At 39.6% G+C, this 22,474-nt stretch overlaps 1 protein-coding gene across 7 annotated transcripts; it reads right to left on the bottom strand.

Annotated features, from left to right (window-relative positions):
- Positions 1 to 2,064: 2,064 nt before the first annotated feature.
- On the bottom strand, positions 2,065 to 22,218 carry LOC145526938 (myb/SANT-like DNA-binding domain-containing protein 4). 7 transcript variants are annotated; one of them, XR_014069330.1, is made up of 6 exons: positions 22,118 to 22,218; positions 13,407 to 14,023; positions 11,924 to 13,058; positions 10,734 to 10,790; positions 7,816 to 9,196; positions 2,065 to 4,547 (listed from the first exon to the last, which is right to left on the bottom strand). XR_014069330.1 is itself a non-coding variant. In XM_081543909.1 (3 exons), exons 2-3 carry the CDS (start codon positions 13,866 to 13,868, stop codon positions 12,483 to 12,485), a joined length of 1,038 nt encoding a protein of 345 aa, XP_081400035.1. In that variant the 5' UTR covers positions 13,869 to 14,023; positions 22,118 to 22,218; the 3' UTR covers positions 10,830 to 12,482. The 7 variants fall into 7 exon arrangements, 2 of the variants coding, with proteins under 2 accessions (XP_081400035.1, XP_081400036.1); XR_014069332.1 differs by lacking the exon at positions 7,816 to 9,196; XR_014069331.1 differs by lacking the exons at positions 2,065 to 4,547; positions 7,816 to 9,196 and adding an exon at positions 9,392 to 9,522 and having other exon boundaries at positions 11,497 to 13,058.
- Positions 22,219 to 22,474: the final 256 nt, after the last annotated feature.

Here is a 22,474-nt window from a genome sequence, read left to right as displayed (position 1 = left end):
CACCCATATGTGGAATCTAAAAGCAAAACAAATGAACAAACAAATATAAACAAATGGAACACATTAGTGGTTGGTGTTGTTCAGTCGCCCAGTCATGTCCAACTCCTTGAAACCCCACGGACTGCAGCATGCCAGGCTTCCCTGTCCATCACTAACTGCCAGAGCTTGCTCAAACTCATGTCCATTGAGTCAGGGATGCCATCCAACCATCTCATTCTCTGCTGTCCCCTTCTCCTCCTGCCTTCCATCTTTCCCAGCATCAGGATAGTTTCCAATGAGTCAGTTCTTCACAACAGGTGGCCAAAATATTGGAGGTTCAGCTTTGGCTTCAGTCCTTCCAATGAACATTCAGGACTGATTTCCTTTAGGATTGACTAGCTTGATGTCCCTGCAGTCCAAGGAACTCTGAAGAGTCTTCTCCAACGTCACAGTTCAAAAGCATCAATTCTTCGGCGTTCAGCTTTCTTTAGAGTCTAACTCTCACAACCCTACATGACTACTGGAAAAACCATAGCTTCGACTAGACGGACCTCTGTCGGCAAAGTAATGTCTCTGCTTTTCAACACTATCTCTAGGTTTGTCATCGCTTTAGATTAGTAGTTATCAGAAGGAAAATGAAGGAGAGCGGATAAATTGGGTGAAGGAGATGATATATGGCAACTACATTTGTGGTAGTGATTACTCTGTAGGGCTTCCCTGGTGGCTCAGACGGTAAAGCATCTCCCTGCAATGCAGCAGACCTGGGTTCGATCCCTGGGTCAGGAAGATCCCCTGGGGAAGGAAATGGCAACCCACTCCAGTACTTTTGTCTGGAAAATTCCATGGATGAAGTAGCCTGGTAGGCTACAGTCCATGGGATGGCAAAGAGTCAGACACGACTGAGCAGCTTCACTGGTTCACTCACTCTGTAGTGTACATAGATGTCAAATCATAATGCTGTACTCCTGAAACACAGTTTTTAAAAAGATAAAAATAAAATTTGTAAAACAATAAAAAAGAAATCATAAATGTTTTGTTCAAGTTCTGAGAAAAAGGCATTGGTAATTTGATAGAGATTGTATTGAATTTGGGGGTAATGTAGTCATTTTCACAATATTCATTCTTCAAATCCAAGAACATGGCATATCTGTCCATCTGTTTGTGTCATCTTTGAATTCTTTCATCACTGTCTTATTGTTTTCTTCACAGGTATTTTGTCTCCCTAGGTAAATTTATTTCTAGGTATTTATTCCTTTTGCTACAGTGGTGAATGGGATTGTTTCCTTAATTTCTCTTCCTGGCTTTTTGCTGTTAGTGTATAGGAATGCAAGAAATTTCTGTGTATTAATTTTATATCATATGACTTTACTAAATCCATTGATTAACTCTAGCAGTTTTCTGGTGGCATCTTTAGGATTTTCTATAGTATCATGTCATCTGCAAACAGTGACAGAAGTTACAACTGACATTGCAGAAATGCAAGGATTCATAAGAGACTACCACAAGCAACTATGCCAATAAAATGGACAACCTGGAAGAAATGGACAAATTCTTGGACTATCTTCCAAGATTGAAGCAGGAAGAAATAGAAAATATGACCAGACTGTTCACAAGTACTGAAACTGTGGTTAAAATCTTCCAACAAATAAGAGCCCAGGGCCAGATGACTTCACAGGTGAATTCTATGAAACATTTAGAGAAGACGTAACACATACCCTTCTTAAACTCTTCCAAAAAATTGTAGTGGGAGAAACACTCCTTCTATGATGCCACCAGCACCCTGATACCAAAACCAGACAAAGAAACCTCACAAAAAAAGAAAATAACAGGCCAATATCATTGATGAACAGGGATACAAAAATCCTCAACAAAATACTAGCAAACAGAATCCAACAATACATTAAAAGGGCCATACTCTATGGTCAACTGGGATTTATCTTAGGAATGCAAGGATTCTTCAATATATGCAAATCAATCAATGTGACACACATTAACAAACTGAAGGATAAAAGCATATGATATAATATGATAAGACATGAAATCTCAATAGATGCAGCAAAAGTTTTAGACAAAATTCAACACTCATTTATGATAAAACTCTCCAGAAACCTGGCATACTTTTATTTAATAAAGGCCATATACAAACATATAGCAAACGTTATTCTCAATGTTGAAAAACTGAAAGCATTTCCTCTAAGATCAGGAACACACCTAGGGTGCCCACTCTAACCACTATTCAACAATGTTTTCGAAGCCCTAGCCATGGCAATCAGAGAAGAAAATGAAATTTAAAGAATCCAGATTGGAAAAGAAGATGCAAAATACTTTTTTATCTTATATTGAAAATTCAACTTTCATATGGAGGCAGGGTTGCTAAAAGAAAGGCATATATCTATAGACTCTAATATGAGTCAAGAAAAAGCAAAATCGTTACATGACAATTTAAAGCAAGCAGGTGATGGATCTAAAGCTGGAGAATTTAATGCTAGCAAAGAATCGTTTAATAATTTTAAAAAAAGGTTTGGCTTTTTAAAAAAAATGTCAGGACCATAGGAGGAGAACCTTATGCTGACCAAGAGGCAGCAGACAAGTTCCCAAATGCGATTAAGAATGTCACTGAGGAGAATGGATATCTTCCTGAATAGTTCTTTTTTATTTTGATACAGGTCAGTTCAGTTCAGTCGCTCAGTCGTGTCCGACTATTTGCGACCACATGAAATGCAGCACGTCAGGCCTCTCTGTCCGTTACCAACTCCCGGAGTTTACCAAAACCCATGTCCATCGAGTTGGTGATGCCATCCAACCATCTCATCCTCTGTCGTCCCCTTCTCCTCCCGCCCCCAATCCTACCCAGCATTAGGGTCTTTTCCACTGAGACAACCCTTCGCATGAGGTGGCCAAAGTATTGGAGTTTCAGCTTCAACATCAGTGCTTCCACTGAACACCCAGGATTGATCTCTTTTAGGTTGGATTGATTGGATCTCCTTGCAGTCCAAGGGACTCTCAAGAGTCTTCTCCAACACCACATTCAAAAGCATCAATTCTGTGGCGCTCAGCTTTCTTCACTGTCCAACTCTCACATCCATACATGACCACAGGAAAAACCATAGCCTTGACTAGACGGACTTTTGTTGGCCAAGTAATGTCTCTGCTTTTAAATATGCTATCTAAGTTGGCCACAATCTTCCTTCCAAGAAGTAAGCGTCTTTTAATTTCATGGCTGCAATCACCATCAGCAGTGATTTTGGAGCCCCAAAAAATTAAGTCTGACACTGCTTCCACTGTTTCCCCATCTATTTCCCATGAAGTGATGGGACCAGATGCCATGATCTTAGTTTCCTGAACGTTGAACTTTAAGCCACCTTTTTCACTCTTCTCTTTCACTTTCATCAAGAGGCTCTTTAGTTCTTCTTCACTTTCTGCCAGAAGGGTGGTGTCATCTGCACACCTGAAGTTATTGATATTTCTCCCGGCAATCTTGATTCCAGCTTGTGTTTCTTCCAGCCCAGCGTTTCTCATGATGTATTAGGCATAGAAGTTAAATAAGCAGGGTAACAATATACAGCCTTGACACGCTCCTTTTCCTATTTGGAACCAGTCTGTTGTTCCATGTCCAGTTCTAACTGCTGCTTCCTGATCTGCATACAGGTTTCTCAAGAGACAGGTCAGATGGTCTGGTATGTCCATCTCTTTCAGAATTTTCCACAGCTTATTGTGATCCACACAGTCAAAGGCTTTGGCATAGTCAATAAAGCAGAAATAGATGTTTTTCTGGAACTCTCTTGCTTTTTCAGTGATCCAGCAGATATTGGCAATTTGATCTCCGGTTCCTCTGCCTTTTCTAAAACAGCTTGAACATCTGGAATTTCATGGTTCACATATTGCTGAAGCCTGGCTTGGAGAATTTTGAGCATTACTTTACTAGCATGTGAGATGAGTGCAATTGTGTGGTAGTTTGAGCATTCTTTGGCATTGCCTTTCTTTGTGATTGGAACGAAAACTGACTTTTTCCAGTCCTGTGGCCGCTGCTGAGTTTTCCAAATTTGCTGGCATATCGAGTGCAGCACTTTCACAGCATCATCTTTCAGGATTTGAAGTAGCTCAACTGGAATTCCATCACCTCCACTAGCTTTGTTCGTAGTGATGCTTTCTAAGGCCCAGTTGACTTCACATTCCAGGATGTCTGGCTCTAGGTGAGTGATCACACCATCGTGATTATCTGGGTCGTGAAGATCTTTTTTGTACAGTTCTTCTGTGTATTCTTGCCACCTCTTCTTAATATCTTCTGCTTCTGTTAGGTCCATACCATTTCTGTCCTTTATCGAGCCTATCTTTGCATGAAGATAGGCAAGGCTGAGTGAGGTGGTAATCCTGTCTGCTGATGATTGGGTTTGTATTTTTGTTTTATTTATTTAGATGATGTGTCCTGCATAGGGTGCTACTGGTGGTTGGGTGATGAGTGGTTTCCTTTGTGTGAGCTCTCACTATTTGATACTCCCTAGGGTTAGTTCTCTGGTAGTCTAGGGTCTTGGAGTCAGTGCTCCCATTCCAAAGGCTCAGGGCTTGATCTGTGGTCAGGAACGAAGATTCCACAAGTGGTTTGTTATGACATTAAGTGAGATTAAAACAAATACCCAAAAATGAGAAACCAAAGATGAACCCCAGACAAATGACAGTTACAAAATCATGCAAATAATAATTAAAATAATGGAATATACACATATACATATACACCCATAAGCAAAGTCAAAACATCCCAACAAAATAAAGTACAGTAGATTGACCTGGTAAACAAAGGAAATCAAAAGTTATATTTACCAGTGAAGAACAAAACTAACTAACAGAAACTAAAGCAAGATGCCAAGTGGAGAATAAGGGAATGAAAACAAAACTAACATATATGTTGAGAGGAAAGGAAAGAAAGACAAGAAGGCAAGAATAGATATGCAAAGTTAAATAGAGGTAGATGAAGAAGATTTATATATATTAAAGATTAACTGCAAGGGGAAAAGAACAGAAGGAAAGGCAAACAAAGGAGTAAATGTAGAAAAAGTGTAATAGTTTTAAAAAAAATTAAAAGATAAAATTATAAAAAAGAGAAAAGGAAAAAAAAAAGGAAGAATAAAGAAAAAAGGAAAACTCCATAGAACTGCAAAAGCCCAACGTAGAAGCAGAGGTTTATAACAACTATAAAAATGTGACTGAATATACACATATACATATACACCCATAAGCAAAATGAAAACAGTCCAACAAAAATAAAGTACAATAGATTGACCCAGTGAACAAAAGAAACCAAGAATTATACCTACCAGTTAAGAACAAAACTAACTAAAAGCACAAACTGGAAAACAAAACTAAGGCCAGGTGCCAATTGGGGAATAAATCAATGAAAATAAAACTAACAAATATGTTGAGAGGAAAGGAAAAAAAGAAAGAAATACCTGATATGCAAAGTTAAATAGAGGTAGATAAAGAAGATTTATATACATTAAAGTTTAATGGCAAGGGGAAAAGAAAAGTAGGAAAAGCAAACAAATGAATAAATGTAGAAAATAATATGATATGTTTAAAAATTTTTAAAAAAAGAGAAAAGAAAAAAAAAAGGTAAACTCCACAGAACTGCAAAAGCCCAACATAGAGGCAGAGGTTTATAACAACAATAAAAAATGTGACTGAGGAGAAAAAAAAAAAAAGCTCAAAAGCTTAATTAGATTTCATAAGATTTCAAAGTACTAGCAAAATCAACAACTATAACAGAGGGAGGAAAAGAAAGCACAAGAATCTACAGAACAAGTCAAAACATAAGAAAAATAAATGGTTTCCTGGAGTAACTGCTGTCAGAGTCCTTTCTCTTGCTGGGAGTCACAGTCCACCTTACCTTCCTAGGACACTCTCCAACACTGTGCTGGTCTCTGGACCTGCTGTGGGGGCAGCTCAGATTCTAATCTGGTCCTACCCCTGTGTGTTCTTGCCTCTAATGTCCACAGCTATCAGAACTAGTGTGTTTTCTTCTGTGGGACCTTTCAATGTCCTTTTATATATTCCATAGAGACAGAGTCTGCCTAGTTGATCGTGTGGATTAAATCTGCAGCTTGTATGGCTAGTGGGAAGGTTTGGGGTCTTCTTCCTTAGTCACACTGCACCTGGGTTTCAATTGTGGTTTTATCTCCACCTTTGTATGTGGGTCATTCCACTGGGGTTTGCTCCTGAGGCTGCTCTGGAGGCCTTAGGTTTGTCCCTGTGGTGACCAGGTGTGGAGGTGGTGCAGCTGCTTGGGTCCCAGGGGTTCTGGCAGCACCAGGTACTCAGGGGAGTTGGCGGCTAGGGCAGCAGGAAATATAGTGCTCCAAAAGGGTGTGGCAACCAGTTTTGGCCAACACACTCCAGTATTCTTGCCTGGAGAACCCCCCTCCCTGAAAGAGAAGCCTGGCAGGCCATTTTACAGGGTCACAAAGATTCGGACATGACCGTAGGCTAGGCTACCATGGAGTAATTATATTGACTACACTAAGCTACGGAGAAGGCAATGGCACCCCACTCCAGTACTCTTGCCTGGAAAATCCCATGGATGGAGGAGCCTGGTAGGCTACAGTCCATGGGGTCGCTAAGAGTCGGACACGACTGAGCGACTTCACTTTCACTTTTCCCTTTCATGCACTGGAGAAGGAAATGGCAACCCGCTATTCTTGCCTGGAGAATCCCAGGGATGGCAGAGCCTGGTGGGCTGCCGTCTGTGGGGTCGCACAGAGTCGGACACGACTGAAGCGACTTAGCAGCAGCAGCAGCAGCACACTAAGCTAGCATAAAGCAATCACATTGCTGCTTCTTTATTATCAATACATGAATCATTATACCTGTAAATAAATTAATTTTTCACATAACCTTTACATTTTTGATATCCAGTACTAATACAAACAACATCTATAGTGTTTTCTATCATATAAGACAATATTGATGGAGATACTGCCAAGACAGATAATTCATCTTGTATGCAGATGATGTAAACTTAAGGTATAGATAAATACAATGCGGTTCTATTAAATGTATTCTCTTCTTCTCATGATTTTCTTAATAACATTTTCTTTTCTCTAACTTACTCTATTGTAAGAATACAGAACATAATACATGTATAAAATACGTTAACCAACTGTTTATGTTATCAGTAAAGCTTCCAGTCAAGAGTAGGTTAATAGTAAATTTTCAGGGAGTCAAAAAGTATATGCAAATTTTCAGCTGCATGGGGGGAGGGGTGAGTGCCCCTAATCTCCAATATCATTCAAGGAGTCATCTATATTTAAAAAATTAATCTTTCAGGGGGAAGTATAATGTTAAAGCAAGTGTAGAGCAAACCAATGAAAATAATTTTTATTTCAAAAAATTTAGGAGAGATAGGAAAGGTAGCTATCAACTTAAAATATTCTGGAAACGCTATGATCTGCTCTTATTTTCGGGATTAAACGATGAAGTATGAAGAGGTAGAAAAATGAAAATAGAGAGGCAAAAAAAAAAAAAGGACAAATTAGGTAGAAAAAAAAAGAAGTAAAGAATTCTCTTCAGTTACAGACTAATGTGTTTAATTTATAAGAAAAAGCCTGAAAGCACACTGTTTTTTCTGCAAAATTATGGCCCCTATCTTCTTTTAAGTCAGTATCCTTACAAAAGGTATTCTTCATGATCAGAATGACAATATAATTTAATGCCCATATTAGGGTATTTCTGTCTAGAACAAATGCTAAACCAGATAAACTACCAATACCACTAATATAATCAGGAGCATCCAGATAAACCAGAATGCCTATGTAGTAGAATATGAGAATGAACACAACTTCTCACCCCTCTCTGTATCCCCATTTTTTCCGAAAGACTTTTAGTTCAGTTCAGTCGCTCAGTCGTGTCCGACTCTTTGCGACCCCATGAACTGCAGCACCACAGGACTCCCTGTCCATCACCAACTGCCAGAATCCACCCAAACCCATGTGCATTGAGTTGGTGATGCCATCCAACCATCTCATCCTCTGTCGTCCCCTTCTCCTCCTGCCTTCAATCTTTCCCAGCATCAGGATCTTTTCAAATGAGTCAGCTCTTTGCATCAGGTGGCCAAATATTGGAGTTTCAGCTTTAATATCAATCCTACCAATGAACACCCAGGCCTGATCTCCTTTAGGGTGGACTGGTTGGATCTCCATGCAGTCCAAGGGACTCTCAAGAGTCTTCTCCAACATCACAGTTCAAAAGCATCAATTCTTCTGCACTCAGCTTTCTTTATAGCCCAATTCTCACATCCATACACGACCACTGGAAAAACCATAGCCTTGACTAGACAGACCTTTGTTGACAAAGTAATGTCTCTGCTTTTTAATATCCTGTCTAGGTTGGTCATAACTTTTCTTCCAAGGAGTAAGCACCTTTTAATTTCATGGCTACAATCACCATCTGCAGTGATTTTGGAGCCCGGAAAAATAAAGTCAGCCGCTGTTTCCACTGTTTCCCCATCTATCTGCCATGAAGTGATGGAACAGGATGCCATGATTTTATTTTTCTGAATGTTGAGCTTTAAACCAACTTTTTCAATCTCCTCTTTCACTTTCATCAAGAGGCTCTTTAGTTCTTCTTCACTTTCTGCCATAAGGGTGGTGTCATCTGCATATCTGAGGTTATTGATATTTCTCCCGGCAATCTTGATTCCAGCTTGTGTTTCATCCAGCCCAGCGTTTCTCATGATGTACTCTGTATGTAGGTTAAATAAGCAGGGTGACAATATACAGCCTTGATGTACTCCTTTTCCTATTTGGAACCAGTCTGTTGTTCCATGTCCTGTTCTAACTGTTGCTTCCTGACCTGCATACAGGTTTCTCAAGAGGCAGGTCAGGTGGTCTGGTATTCCCATCTCTTTCAGAATTTTCCACAGTTTACTGTGATCCACACAGTCAAAGGCTTTGGCATAGTCAATAGAGCAGAAATAGATGTTTTTCTGGAACTCTCTTGCTTTTTCAATGATCCAGCAGATGTTGGCCATTTGATCTCTGGTTCCTCAGCTCTGCATATCAAAAGGTGACACTCTCCCTCACCTTTCAACTCTGGTATGACCCAATGATTTGTTTTGGCCAATATCATGCAGCAGAAGTGAAGTGCCAGTTCTGAGCCTTGGCCTCAAAACACCTTGAGCATCAATTCTTTTGTTCTTGAACTCCTGCCATCCTCACTAAAATAAGTCCTGTTAGAGGATTAAACACCATCAGGAGAGCTGAAACAAACCCCTCACCACAAACCCATATCCAGTTAATACCCCCAGAAGCTGAACAGCCTAGCTAACCTGCAGCTAACCATGAGAACACAGCCAAGATCAGAACCACCCAACTGAGTTCAGCCTAATTGCCTCTAAAATCATAAGCAACATGAGTCCAAAACATAAGTTTGGGAGTGGTTTATTACACAGAAACAGCTAACTAAAATGATTTTCAGCTCCAAATCACTGCGAATGGTGACTGCAGCCACGAAATTAAAAGACACTTGCTCCTTGGAAGAAAAGCTGTGACAAACCTAGACAGCAAATTAAAAAGCAGAGACATCATTTAGCCAACAAAGGTCCATATAGTCAAAGCTATGATTTTTCCAGCAGTCATGTACAGATATGAGAGTTGGACAATAATGAAGACTAAGCACCAAAGAATTTGCCTTTGAACTGTGGTGCTGGGGAAGACTCTTGGGTGTCCCTTGGACAACAAGGAGATCAAACCAATCAATCCTAAAGGAAATCAACCCTGAACATTCATTGAAAGGACTGAAGCTGAAGCTGAAGCTCCAATACTTTGGCTACCTGATGCAAAGAGCCAACTCACTGGAAAAGACCCTGACGCTGGAAAAGATTGAAGGCAGGAGGAGACGGGGTTGACAGAGGATGAGATGGTTGGATGGCATCACTGACTCAACGGACATGAGTTTGAGCACTCTCCTGGAGATAGTGAAGGACTTGGAAGCCTGGTGTGCTGCAGTTCATGGGGTCACAAAAAGTCAGACACGACTTAGTGACTGAACAACAGCAACAACAAGTTACACAGAAACAGCTAAATAAAATGACTCACTCCAAGTGTGCCTACCACTTCAGAAATGCAGCAATGAAGTTTCCTACTACAGTGAACCAACTGAATCTATCTGTACCTGGGACAGTGTTAAGAAGTTCAAAGCTCTTCAACCAAATCCCTGGAAGATAGTAAGTGGATGCTTCTTTTCTTTTAGGTCTCTTACTTCTAGGAATCAAGAATGCTCCATCCGTAAATAATACTGGCTATCTTCAATGCTTACTTCTAGGAAGTTAAAATCTATTGATCTTAAATGTTAACACTAATATCAACTTGCCTTTAAAATAACATTTTACTTTACATATTATTAACAAAAAAAGAACTATGAAGCATATGCAGAGCAGATATCACTACACTCATTTTACAAATGAGGAAATCATAGTGCAAGTTAAATGACTTTCACAAGTAGCAAGTGACCAAGCTACAATACTATAACTACATCTATAAACTTTCAGTACTCCTTCTCCTCAGAGCTTTTATGCTAAAATCTTGGGTCAGTACTGTCGTATCACTTTTTAATGTATTCTTTAATTAAACTGATGAAGTACCGTTTCCTTTCTTATAAAAGTCAGGCCAAAATGACTCAAGGCTTGTTTTAAGAAACAAAATAATGCATGAAAAGCACATAGCATAATGCCTAACACAAATGTTAGGCCCCTTTCCCCTACTCACCATGATAAAGCTCTCTTCCAGCCTTGACAACCTCAACCCTCAGGGCATTGAGCATCACTTGAAATGATAAATGTTCACACAATTAGTATCGGCAAATTCATCTCTATGGTATAAGCATTTATTTCAATTATACAAAAATAACACTATTCCAAACTCAAGGTAACTAAGATGTATATTTTTGCCTTATATACCCATACTCAAATGTTATATATGGTTTCAAGACATTCTTAAATTAACAAGAATCAATGTAGAATCAAGGTAGTATCTGTCAATAGTAGAGACATACTAAGGCTACATATAGGGAAATGGGAAAATACAAAATGGTCTCATGCAGTGACTCTCAACTTTAGTGTGCATTAGAATCATCTGGACAGTGGAAAAAGTACCTTTAGGAGACTGAAGGCAAATCACCAGATTAAGTAAACCCTCAGTCTCAGAATAAATACCAAAACGACTGACTAAAGATACAAACTTTGTTTCACAGGGAGGAACAAAGACAAAATGCATCATGATACATGAAACCAGTCATTTAAGCGAAGTGTGAATTCTCTAAGCCTCAGGTTCAGGAATACTACTACTCTCAAGACTTTTTCTACAGATTAGGTCAGATAGTGTGCAATAGTGCTTCCCTAATTCATAATACACCACTACTATCATTATTTCATCACCATCACTACTATTGGATACAGAGGACAATCTCCCCCACCCCCATTCCCAGTTCCAAATAGTTATTATCTATTTTAAAAATCAAATGACCACTTACTGAGTTCCAGTTTGTCGACTACTGGCACCATTTTTAAACTGGTAACATTCTTACTAGCTTCAACCAAGTATATTAAGATTTCAGTACATGGTTTAAATGACAATTTTTGCCTGAACTACTGGCTTAGTCAATGGAGTCACAGAAGAAACCATAAAGCTTACAAAAATGTGTGCTGTTTCTAAAGCACCAAAAGCTAAACAAACGAACTGCTCTGCAAAGTAACCCACTTTAGACAACCTCTGATGTTGTCTATATTGACTCTCACATTATATACAGATGGAAACAAAGGAATAAAACATCTATCATCTTCATCATTTCCTACAGTCAATATACTATTACAGTACTGTTTCACAGTTTAAGTTTTGGGCCATTTAAGTAATTCCCACATAAATATCTGTGGTTTTAACATTCTGAAATTGAAACATACCTAAAGAGGTGCTCAGTCAGGCTAAGACAGTGTTCTTCAACTTCAGCAATATTGTGATTTTGGGTTTGATCATTCTTTTTTTTTGGGGGGGGGAGGTGGAACCTGTCCTGTGCATTGCAGGATGTAGGCATCCCTAGCCTCTACCTACTGCATGCCAGTAGCAATGTGCCCAATTTTCCAATTCTGACAACCAAAAAATGTCACCAGACATTGCCAAATGTCTTTTGGGGGCCAAAGTCACCCCCAGTTGACAACTACAGAGCTAGAATTTTACACAGACATAATTGTAAACTCTGAGTCCATAGATTATACAAGACTGTGTGTAATTTTACTAATTTAAAGAGTATAGTACAACAATTTCTGCTATACTGTTTATGCTAGGGCACATAGTTTTCATACAAGACTTAAGCATATAATTACCCACAAATAATCATCTTTTTCCTACTGAAAACACTAATATTAAACAGGGAAAAAAACCAACAATATAGCTAATCCTGCAACCATTTTTAAACCTAAACCTATGGTTTACAAACATTTGATAAATGGAGACCTAGATAAATCACTGCAAGTGTCCTTCCTTCTGAATTCGTAGTCTCTCTTTCTCTACTTGTAAGCGTTCCTTCTCAATCTGCAGCTTCTCTGATTCAAATTTCAAAAACTGCAGCCTATCTTTTTCCAGTTGTAAGCGTTCTCTCTCAAGTTTTAACTTCTCCGTTTCTATATCCTGTGGCTGATGTATGGACTTTTCCCCTTGACCAAGTTCACTTTCCAAAGATGGCTTCTCTGAGTTAACTATCTGTAACCTCAGCTTCTCTCTTTCAATCTGCAACCGCTCCTTCTCCAGCTGGAGTCGCTCATGCTCCATGTCTAAATGTCGCAGCCTCTCTTTCTCAATCTGTAGGCGTTCCTTCTCTACCTGCAGTCTTTCAGCCTCAATATCAAGCCTTCGTTTTTCCAATTCTAATTTCTGTTTCTCTATGTTTACAAGCAAATGGGGCTCATCATATGCAGACCTAGAGGGTGTTGAGCTCAGAGTAAAAAATTCATCAATGTGGGGGAAATCAGGAAGTTCATTTTCCCTCCTGGAATCTGGTATGACTGATGACAACATTTCTTCTTCCTCTTCAATCTCAAACTAAAAGAGAAAAGTAGTTCTCAGTATTTATTTATATTCATAGTTGTTAATTTCTCTAGGCATTTCTTTAAAGCTTTCTGTATTTGAGTACACAAAACCATTTACTTTGAATTTTGAAAAATATTTACAATTGTGTGACATCATTAATATGTACAGTTAAAAGAGTACATTGAGGTGAGACGAGATTAATGACGGTAAGATAGTAAAAAAAAATGGAATGACTCTGTTATGTACTATTTTTAAGTTAGCTTGAAAATCTGGGAATTTCTTAACTGTTCTTGGTCTATAACAAACTCTCATATCAGAAATGAGGAAATAAAAAGAGGGTTCACATAGGCTAATACTTACTTCAGGACTCTGGGGATCTCTTTCTTCCTCTTCCACCTTGACCTCAGTTAAGGATCCACCTGCATCTCTGAAATCTGCCACATTTTGCCAATCAAAATTTGTATCACTTCGGAATCCAATCTTTTCATCTATCTCTTCAGTGAGAGAGTCATCTAAATCAGATGTGGGAAGGGGAAACCCTGAACCAACTAGCTTAATGTTTGCCTTCATCTTCTTTCTCTTCATAAGGGCTCGCCAGTCAAGGTACCTTCTCTTCACTTCTGTCCCTGTTCTCTGTTCTCCTTCTCCTACAGCATTCACGCACTGTGCAATCTCCTCCCAAGCCATCCGCTTCATCACGTTAATTGTTGTATTGAGCTGCTTGGAAAAAATTACTTCTTTCCTTTTTGTAATTTCTTTCAAAAGGGTCTGAGTTTCTTGTACACTGAAATTGCTTTTCCTTTTCCTCTTCAATTGCTTCATTTTCTAACTTAAATGCAATTTTTACAGTAAGGAACGATGTGAAAAGAATTTGAGGAATGCTACAAAGTACAAAAATCAAGGGCAATTCCTTGTTAGTACTTTGTTTAAATCAGAGTTTTCCATTCATTTAGTAGCACAGGCAGGCTGGATGATTCCTAAAGAGAAAAAAGTAAAAATCAATCAACCCGCAACTTTTGCAATATAGTTCAACCCAATAAGTTATATAATTTAAAAACAAACAAAGAAAGCCCTCTTAATATGGCTCAAAACTGACTACATTTTCTGTCTCTGCCAGCACTACCGCAGTCCAAGCTACCATTTTCTCTCACCTAGGCTGCTGTAAAGGTTCCTAACTAACTGCCAATATTCACTCTTGATCTGCTCCCTACTTCTGCTCTCCCCAATTCATCCTCTGTACTCTAACTGCAAAGGCCTTCTTTAAGTCACCCACCGTTGTCAATCTCTTTCCCTGTTCAGGGTTTTTGTATACACTATTTCCTCTGCCTAGAAAATGGATTGTTCCCTGCTTGGCCTACTTAATCCCTCCTCATCTTTCAGCTTGCAGATTAGACATCTGCTCCTCAGTGAATCCTCTCCTGACAAGTAATTACTCGTTTTCCTCACCTAAATGTTACACTTGTTCTAATATACAACTAAGAGTGTCTCTTTCCCATTTCACTAGAAGTTTCAGAAGACAGCAACATTTCTGCTCACCAGCATGTCTCCAGAGTCTAGCAGAGATCCTGGCACATGGCAGGCATACATACTATAAACAATTTTGAATGAATAAATGAGTCAACCTGCCAAAGTGACCACTAGATGTTAAAAAGCAAAAAAATTAAGACTGAAAGAGGGTGTACCTGAAACTTGTTAGAAAGGAAAACTTTTCAGGCCCCACTCCAGACCATTTGAATACAGCACTCTGGTGGCAAGATCTGGCAATCTACGTTTCAATACGTCTTCCAGATGACCCTAATACGTGCTAAAGTTTGAAAACCATGGTGCTGACCCACATTAGTAAAACAAATGCTTTACACACCTGATTCTCTCACACACTTTGATTTCAAGTCTTATACAAATGTATCTCTTTGGTGGAATCTAAAGCACATTCAGATCCTCAATACAATAGCTGGGAAAGGTAGTTTTTCTGCTATCTAACCTTTGCATTATGGGAAGGCACACAAACAAACTGGAAAAGATGCTGAATGGGTCTTTTCCTTGGAAAAGAGATTTTTAAAGTATGTAATGAGGAACAAGGGCTTCCTTGGTGGCTCAGCAGTAAAGAATCTGCCTGCCAGTGCAGTAGACAAAGAGACGTGGGTTTGATCCCTGGGTTAGGAAGATCTCTTGGAGAAGGAAGCGGCAACCAACTCCAATATTCTTGCCTGGAGAATCCCTGGACAGAGGAGCCTCGTGGGCTACAGTCCATAGGGTCACAAAGTTGACACAACTGAAGTGACTTTGCACGTACGCATTCACACAAACCACGTTTTCTGACTTCAAATTCACTCACTGATCACTGCTACAGAGCTTTTTTTCCCCCCTCCTTTACAAAATGAGAGGGTAGGCTGTTAAGGTCCCTTCCAGCTCTATCATTGTAGGAGCATAAACATTTCCTGCCAATATAAAGAAAAATACTAATATCCATTAAATTCCATGTCCCATCATTAAGTCTAGATAAAGTTCTATATGTAGCCAGAAAACTCTCCAGTTTCAACCAGTTATGTTTCACTCCACCAGTTTCTTCACTGAAAAACTTTATTATTTGCCAGTTTAAAATTTTACTATTAGAGTGAAAAATATTTCTCTGGTAATTGACAATATAAATAGAATTTTCTACTGAAGCAAAAGCATAGTAATTAAGGCTAACTAAATTTAATCAGTAAATGCACAAATCTTTTCTATCACTGTTAAACCTCTTCTCCCCAGGGCTTAAAAGTGGATGCAAATCCTTTATTTCTAATCTCTAATAACAATATATTTTTTAAGATTTCACTCCTTGTATGCATTTTTTCAAGTTTCCAGTAATACTTATTCAACTGATCTTGTGTGTGTCTAGTAACATCATCAAAAAAATGCCCACCAATGCATCTTTTTGTTTCTAACCATTGATGTACAGTAACCATCTCCTGAACTACTCCTTGATGCTAAAATGAAGACCAGAGAGAACTAAAAACTTAAAAGAGCAGAAAATAAACCCTCAAAAAGTCACTAACAATTTCATACACCCACAAAAAGGGCAAAGCAGGCAAAAACAGGGGGAAAAAAAAGAATTGCAGCAAACTATTACTAAAGCAGACTTCCAGTTACTTGAGACATTTAATAATAAAATTGAAATCCACTAAATTAGAATGTATAATCAAACAGTGGCAGCACTTTTGATCTTGTCTTAGGCAAATACTGCCATTATAGTAAATATAAGCCTCTTGTCACTCAGTTCAGTTCAGTCGCTCAGTCGTGTCTGACTATTTGCGACCCCATGAATTGCAGCACTCCAGGCCTCTCTGTCCATTACCAACTCCCGGAGTCTACTCAAACCCATGTCCATCGAGTCAGCGATGCCATCCAACCATCTCATCCTCCGTCGTCCCCTTCTCCTCTTGCCCCCAATCCTACCCAGCATTAGGGTCTTTTCCAATGAGTCAACCCTTCGCATGAGGTGGCCAAAGTGTTGGAGTTTCAGCTTCAACATCAGTCCTTCCAATGAACACCCAGGATTGATCTCCTTTAGGATGGATTGATTGGATCTCTTTGCTGTCCAAGGGACTCTCAAGAGTCTTCTCCAACACCACAGTTCAAAAGCATCAATTCTGCGGCGCTCAGCTTTCTTCACCATCCAACTCTCACATCCATACATGACCACTGGAAAAACCATAGCCTTAACTAGATGGACTTTTGTTGGCAAAGTAATGTCTCTGCTTTTAAATATGCTATCTAGGTTGGCCATAACCCTCCTTCCAAGGAGTAAGCGTCTTTTAATTTCATGGCTGCAGTCACCATCAGCAGTGATTTTGGAGCCCAAAAAATAAAGTCTGACACTGTTTCCACTGTTTCACCATCCATTCGCCATGAAGGGATGGGGCCAGATGCCATGATTTTAGTTTTCTGAATGTTGAGCTTTAAACCAACTTTTTCACTCTCCTCTTTCACTTTCATCAAGAGGCTCTTTGGTTCTTCTTCACTTTCTGCCATAAGGGTGGTGTCATCCGCATATCTGAGGTTATTGATATTTCTCCCGACGATCTTGATTCCAGCTTGTGTTTCTTCCAGCCCAGCATTTCTCATGATGTACTCTGCATATAAGTTAAATAAGCAGGGTGACAATACACAGCCTTGACGTACTCCTTTTCCTATTTGGAACCAATCTGTTGTTCCATGTCCAGTTCTAACTGTTGCTTCCTGACCTGCATACAGGTTTCTCAAGAGACAGGTCAGATAAGCAAATATACTCATACATTAAAAAAGCATCAAAACAGGCTGTGGCTCAGTGGTAAAGAATCTGCCCACCAATGACCCCCTGGAGGAGGAAACGGCAACCCACTCCAGTATTCAAGCCTGGAGAATCCCATGAACAGAGGAGCCTGGCAAGTTACAGTCCATAGGGTTGCAAAGAGTTGGACATGACTAAGCATGCACACATTTCAAAGCACAGTGTAATGGTTATAAGCACAGGTTGTGCAGTCAGATGGCTGGTTGGAATCCTGGCTCCGCAACTTCCTAACTGTGTGCCTTAGTTATTTAATTTCCCTACATGCAATTCCATTTGTAAAATAATATTGTTACTTCATAGAGATACTATAAGGATTAAAGGATTTAGTAAAATATGGAGAATAGTTCCTGGCACACAACAAGTTAAGTTCACTATTATTGCATGAAAGGCGAATCTCTAAAGGAAGATGAAGGCCACAATAATACTGGTATTGTTCTAGTTCATAGGCCAAGTGGTAAGTCTGTTGGTCTTTATTTCTATGCTTTATAACATTAGGAGTATACTGGAGCCTGCTGATACGAGCTGGTGAAGGTCATTGTACACTTCCCAACTCCATATTCAGTAATGTCATGTTGGGAACTAGAAACTGGCCAAGATGGCAGTATTTACAACACAGAAATGGACAAATGTTACAAACTAGTATGTTTTTCTTTTCAGTGGTCAAGGAGCTGGTTTACTATTATACTTAAAGCTACATGATTTTTCCATATTTCAAATATTACCTAATAAAAAATAAGAAAATGGAATGTTTTAACATCTGATCCTACAACAGTTTAGTGAACATTCTAGAAGCCTTGTAATTTTAGAGGATCTCATTTAATTAGCACTGACCTAACATTCCTTATGTAATTCAAGTTCTCAGTTGAGCTGGGCAAGTATACTGCTTTTCTCTAGAGGCAACTGAAGAATAATCACGAAATACTGTATTTATGGGGCATCCCTGATGGCTCAGACAGTAAAGAATCTGCCCACAATGCAAGAGACTTGGGTTCGATCCCTGGGTCAGGAAGATCCCCTGGAGAAGGGACTGGCAACCCACTCCAGTATTCTTGCCTGGAGAATTCCAAGGACAGAGGAGCCTGGTGGGCTACAGTTCATGGGGTTGCAGAGTTGGACACAACTGAATGACTAATGCTTTTTTCTTCACTATATCTATAAGCACCATAAAAAAGGAACTGAAGAAAACTGATTTACACATCATTTGCACATCATTAAACCAGCCCCAATATACTTCTCTTTAGCACCTATAGGGCCATTGCATCACATTTCAAAGAATTAGTGCAGTCAAACTTCATTTCCTCCTTCCTCTACCATTTGCTCCACCCTTATGAGGATCTAGAAGATGGTACCCCACCTGCTCCAAAGGCAGTATCTTCAATACATAACACTGTGCCTAATAGGAGGTAAAAATACAACATAAAATAAGAAAGTGATTGGGGGAGGAGAAAGAGCAGAAAATGAAACAGACAATAACTCAAGTAAGGTAAGCTAGCAAAACAAACTGCTACAGGCAAAGTATATATTTAAAAGAAAAAGGCAGCCCAAGTCAATATAGGCAAGAAGCAGTTCATGAAATTAAGTGAAGACCTTAAACTACCTACCCTATAACTATACTAAAGAATGTAACAGTTAACAAGTTATACAAAATTCTGAAAAGAAAATTTTAAATAAATAGGCTATGAAGAACTACTTAGGCAGTATGAACCAATGAGTAGCAGATTATTAAAAACATATTTTAAAAATGGAATCAGTAAGTCAGATGTCCTTAAAAATAGAAAAGATTGTTAAAGTTACATCAAATTCCGTATCAAATTAAGGATGACTTTTTGTTTCCAAAAGATACAGAATGTTTCAGATATTTAAATGGCTTCTTGAACCATTTTAAAAGCATTGTCATATTTAAAAGGTAGAAGTATGGTAAAAATATAAATATTCAATAAGGGATTAGATGAATAACCTGCAGTACAGCCACATAATGGAATGTAATACCCAATTACAGTATGAATATGGCTTAGCACAACATTAGTAGTATGCTAATGCAAACCAACAAAATCAGGAAAGGAATATATGTATGTATGTCTATGTTGTGTACATAATCACAGAAGCTCAGTTTTCAACCTAAGAACATTTCTAGACAGAACATGCTATGCTCTACAACAAGTTCACTCACTCTGTCCGCCATCATTCACCAGCTCTAGAGATCACATATATAGTCATTTATCTCAGTCATATAGCTGTTTGTTGGCCTAGCCACATGCTTCCACTAACAGGCTGTTATAACCACTTACTTTACATTAGAAGCAATAATGGATCAAAGAATGAATATACTATTTCTAACAAATAATCTACAATCTATTAAAACATATATGCATAAAATTTACATGAAAAACTTATTATGGAGACTATAAACGGAAAGTTTTGAATAGAGGCTACCAAGGCTTGTACATTAATTCCACTACTTAGAAGCTCTATGATCTGAATACATTACTTAACCTTTTAAACTTATTTCCTAATTTACAAATGGGAAAAATAATAGAATACCACAATATTTTGAGGAGTAAATGAGACAACAGAAACAAAAAGCTTATAATATCTAAGATATAATAAGCCCTTAGCAAATATCAGCTATTATCCACTTCCTAGTATAGTCTGGACACAGTAAATGAATACTTCTTTACTCGATGAATAATGTGAATGTAAGGAAAGTGCACAAAGAGAAATACTAACAATCTCCTGGGTGTTCAGAAGGAGTAATCTTTGGTGGGATCAAGGAAAGCTGTCAGAAGGAACTGGCATTTGATTTGGAGGGGCAGTAATACATAGCAGAAGTATCAGGATCAAAGTTAAATAACTACGTTGGGGCCACATGTCAGGTTGGCTTGAAAGGCCCTACTCTTTGCTAAGAAACTTACTGTTAAGAGGCAAATATATCTGAAAATTCATATTTTTTTTGAAATTCAAGCAATATGCCTTTTATATGGAAGCACTGTTACACAAACTATAACATACAAAATACAAGTGCATAATAAACAATGATTGCAGTTGCAAACAGAATCCTAATTTAGACAAAAATCTGTAATCAGATTTTGCTGCTCTTAGAATGTAAGATCAATTTTGTAATGATAGAAATAACAATCCTCTTAAAACTATGCCTGAGTCAATATATTCTTAAAATTTGGGCAGCAGTTTCTATTATTTGCATATTCTGTGCACCCCACCAACAATTTGCAACTCCGTATCTCTATCCTACAAAAGTGGTATCCCTTTGTCTTTGACCTATGTTCCTAACCCTTTGTTCTATGCCAAACTGATGAACTAGTTCATTGATAAAATTCACTTTTTTAAAAAATTTTTGGCTGACAGGCATGGCATGGGGGAATTTCCCAACCAGGGAATTCTGGGCCACAGCAGTGAAAGCACAGACCCTAACCACTAGACCAGTAAGGAACTCTTGACAAAATGCATTTGCACTTTAACACACACTTTCTACCTCACTGAAATTGATATCAAAATATATCTTAGACTTCCAGTCAGTCATGGCTTAATTGTGTGAAAATCTTTGACATCTTCTGATTAATGTAAGATAGTATCCAAAAAAGTAACCTTGAGCTGATATTTGGTAGCTATGCTTGCATGAGTAGAAAATAAGCTATGTTTCCAGGAATTTTTTTCTCTCTTCTCCTTTACATTGTTGTACTCATGTAACCGTTTGGGTTTTCATCATCCATTGCCCAATAATTTTACTCAAATATATCAAGCTCCTACTATGTGTCAAGCACATATTCTTGGTGCTGGGGCTAAATACCTCACAAAATATTTTAAAAAGCCGTTTTAGATGTCAAATACTATCCCTTTTATATTGGTTGTCTTCCGTATCTTTACAAAAGGGAATTCAGTAGTTGCAACCTCTAAAAATTCATAGTTCTTCCATGCCCAATCACAGAGAACAGCCATTTTCCTGAAATCCCATTTCACAATCATTCTTCATTGGGTGAAAATAGGTATAAGTAGTTCACTTACATAACCCTTGTGAAGATGGTGTACCACCAAAGGCATATTACACCTGGGCATTTTTTTTTCAAGGACTAACACTTGAGAATGAAGTTACTAAATATTGCATGTTAAGACAGAATTAAGAGGTCTAAGGAAAATCGGGCATAAATTCTGGGCCCAAAATTTTTTTAGGTAAACTCATTAGATTGTTCAAGAAGAAAAACATCACAAAATCTACAAACTTCCCCCAATCCTCTTTGCAATGGTCTTCCCACCTCCCACCAACACCGGGCCCTACTGTCGCCACTATACTCTTAGAGGACATTCAACTCCCTGCCTGTAACTTGTGGTAGGTAAATGACTAAACTTTATTTAAGCGTCCCCTGTTATCACATTAATAAAGTATCTCTCACTCCCGTCCTCTCCCTTTGGAACAGCCCCTTGGGAAAATCCAGGAAGGCTGAGTTCCCAGGAGGCCAGCCAGGAGGAGGGGGCGCGCCGCAGACTCGGCCACAGCCACGGCTGCACCTGACAGGATACAGGGCAACCTGGAAGAAAGTGCTCGCTCTGCAAATCAGAGCCCTGACTGGGGCCCGGAAACTTTCCCAGCCTCGCTGCAGAGGCCTGGGCCCTCCCCACCCTCCCAGGTCAGGCTGCAGCGGCGACTGCGATCTCTTCTGAGCGTTGTGGTCCGCGACGCCGCGAAGCCGGGTCCAAAGCCAGCGGCGGGGTGACCGCGGCCTGACGCCGCCCGGCTGGCACCTACCGTCCGCGGAGACGCCGCCCGCCTCACAGCCTCTTCCGCGGCACCGCCGCTCACCTGCAGGCCGGGTGGCGCCTCCTCGCCGTTGCCTCTGGGGTGTGTGTGGGGCGGGGTGGCAAACAGAGATGCTTTATCAATTCCCCGCCCACGGACTCGGCCCGCCCCTGCCTCTACGCCATTGGCTGCCGCGGCCGCCGCTCGTCTAACGAGGCTCGCCCGTTGGCCCGGAGGACGCTGCCGTTCTGGCTGAGGGCCCGCCCGGGTCCGGCCTCACAATGGAAAGCGCGTCCCAAGCCGTTCCGGGTTAGTGCCCTGACTCCGCCCCCCCGTGACTCGGCCTCCCGCCAGAGCTCCTTGGCG

The sequence above is a fragment of the Giraffa tippelskirchi genome, chromosome 11, assembly GCF_054371585.1.
Source record: "Giraffa tippelskirchi isolate mGirTip1 chromosome 11, T2T-mGirTip1v1.2.pri, whole genome shotgun sequence".
Lineage (NCBI taxonomy): Eukaryota > Metazoa > Chordata > Mammalia > Artiodactyla > Giraffidae > Giraffa > Giraffa tippelskirchi.
Note: the sequence above shows the minus strand (reverse complement) of the source record. Positions and strands in the feature narration are given on the sequence as shown.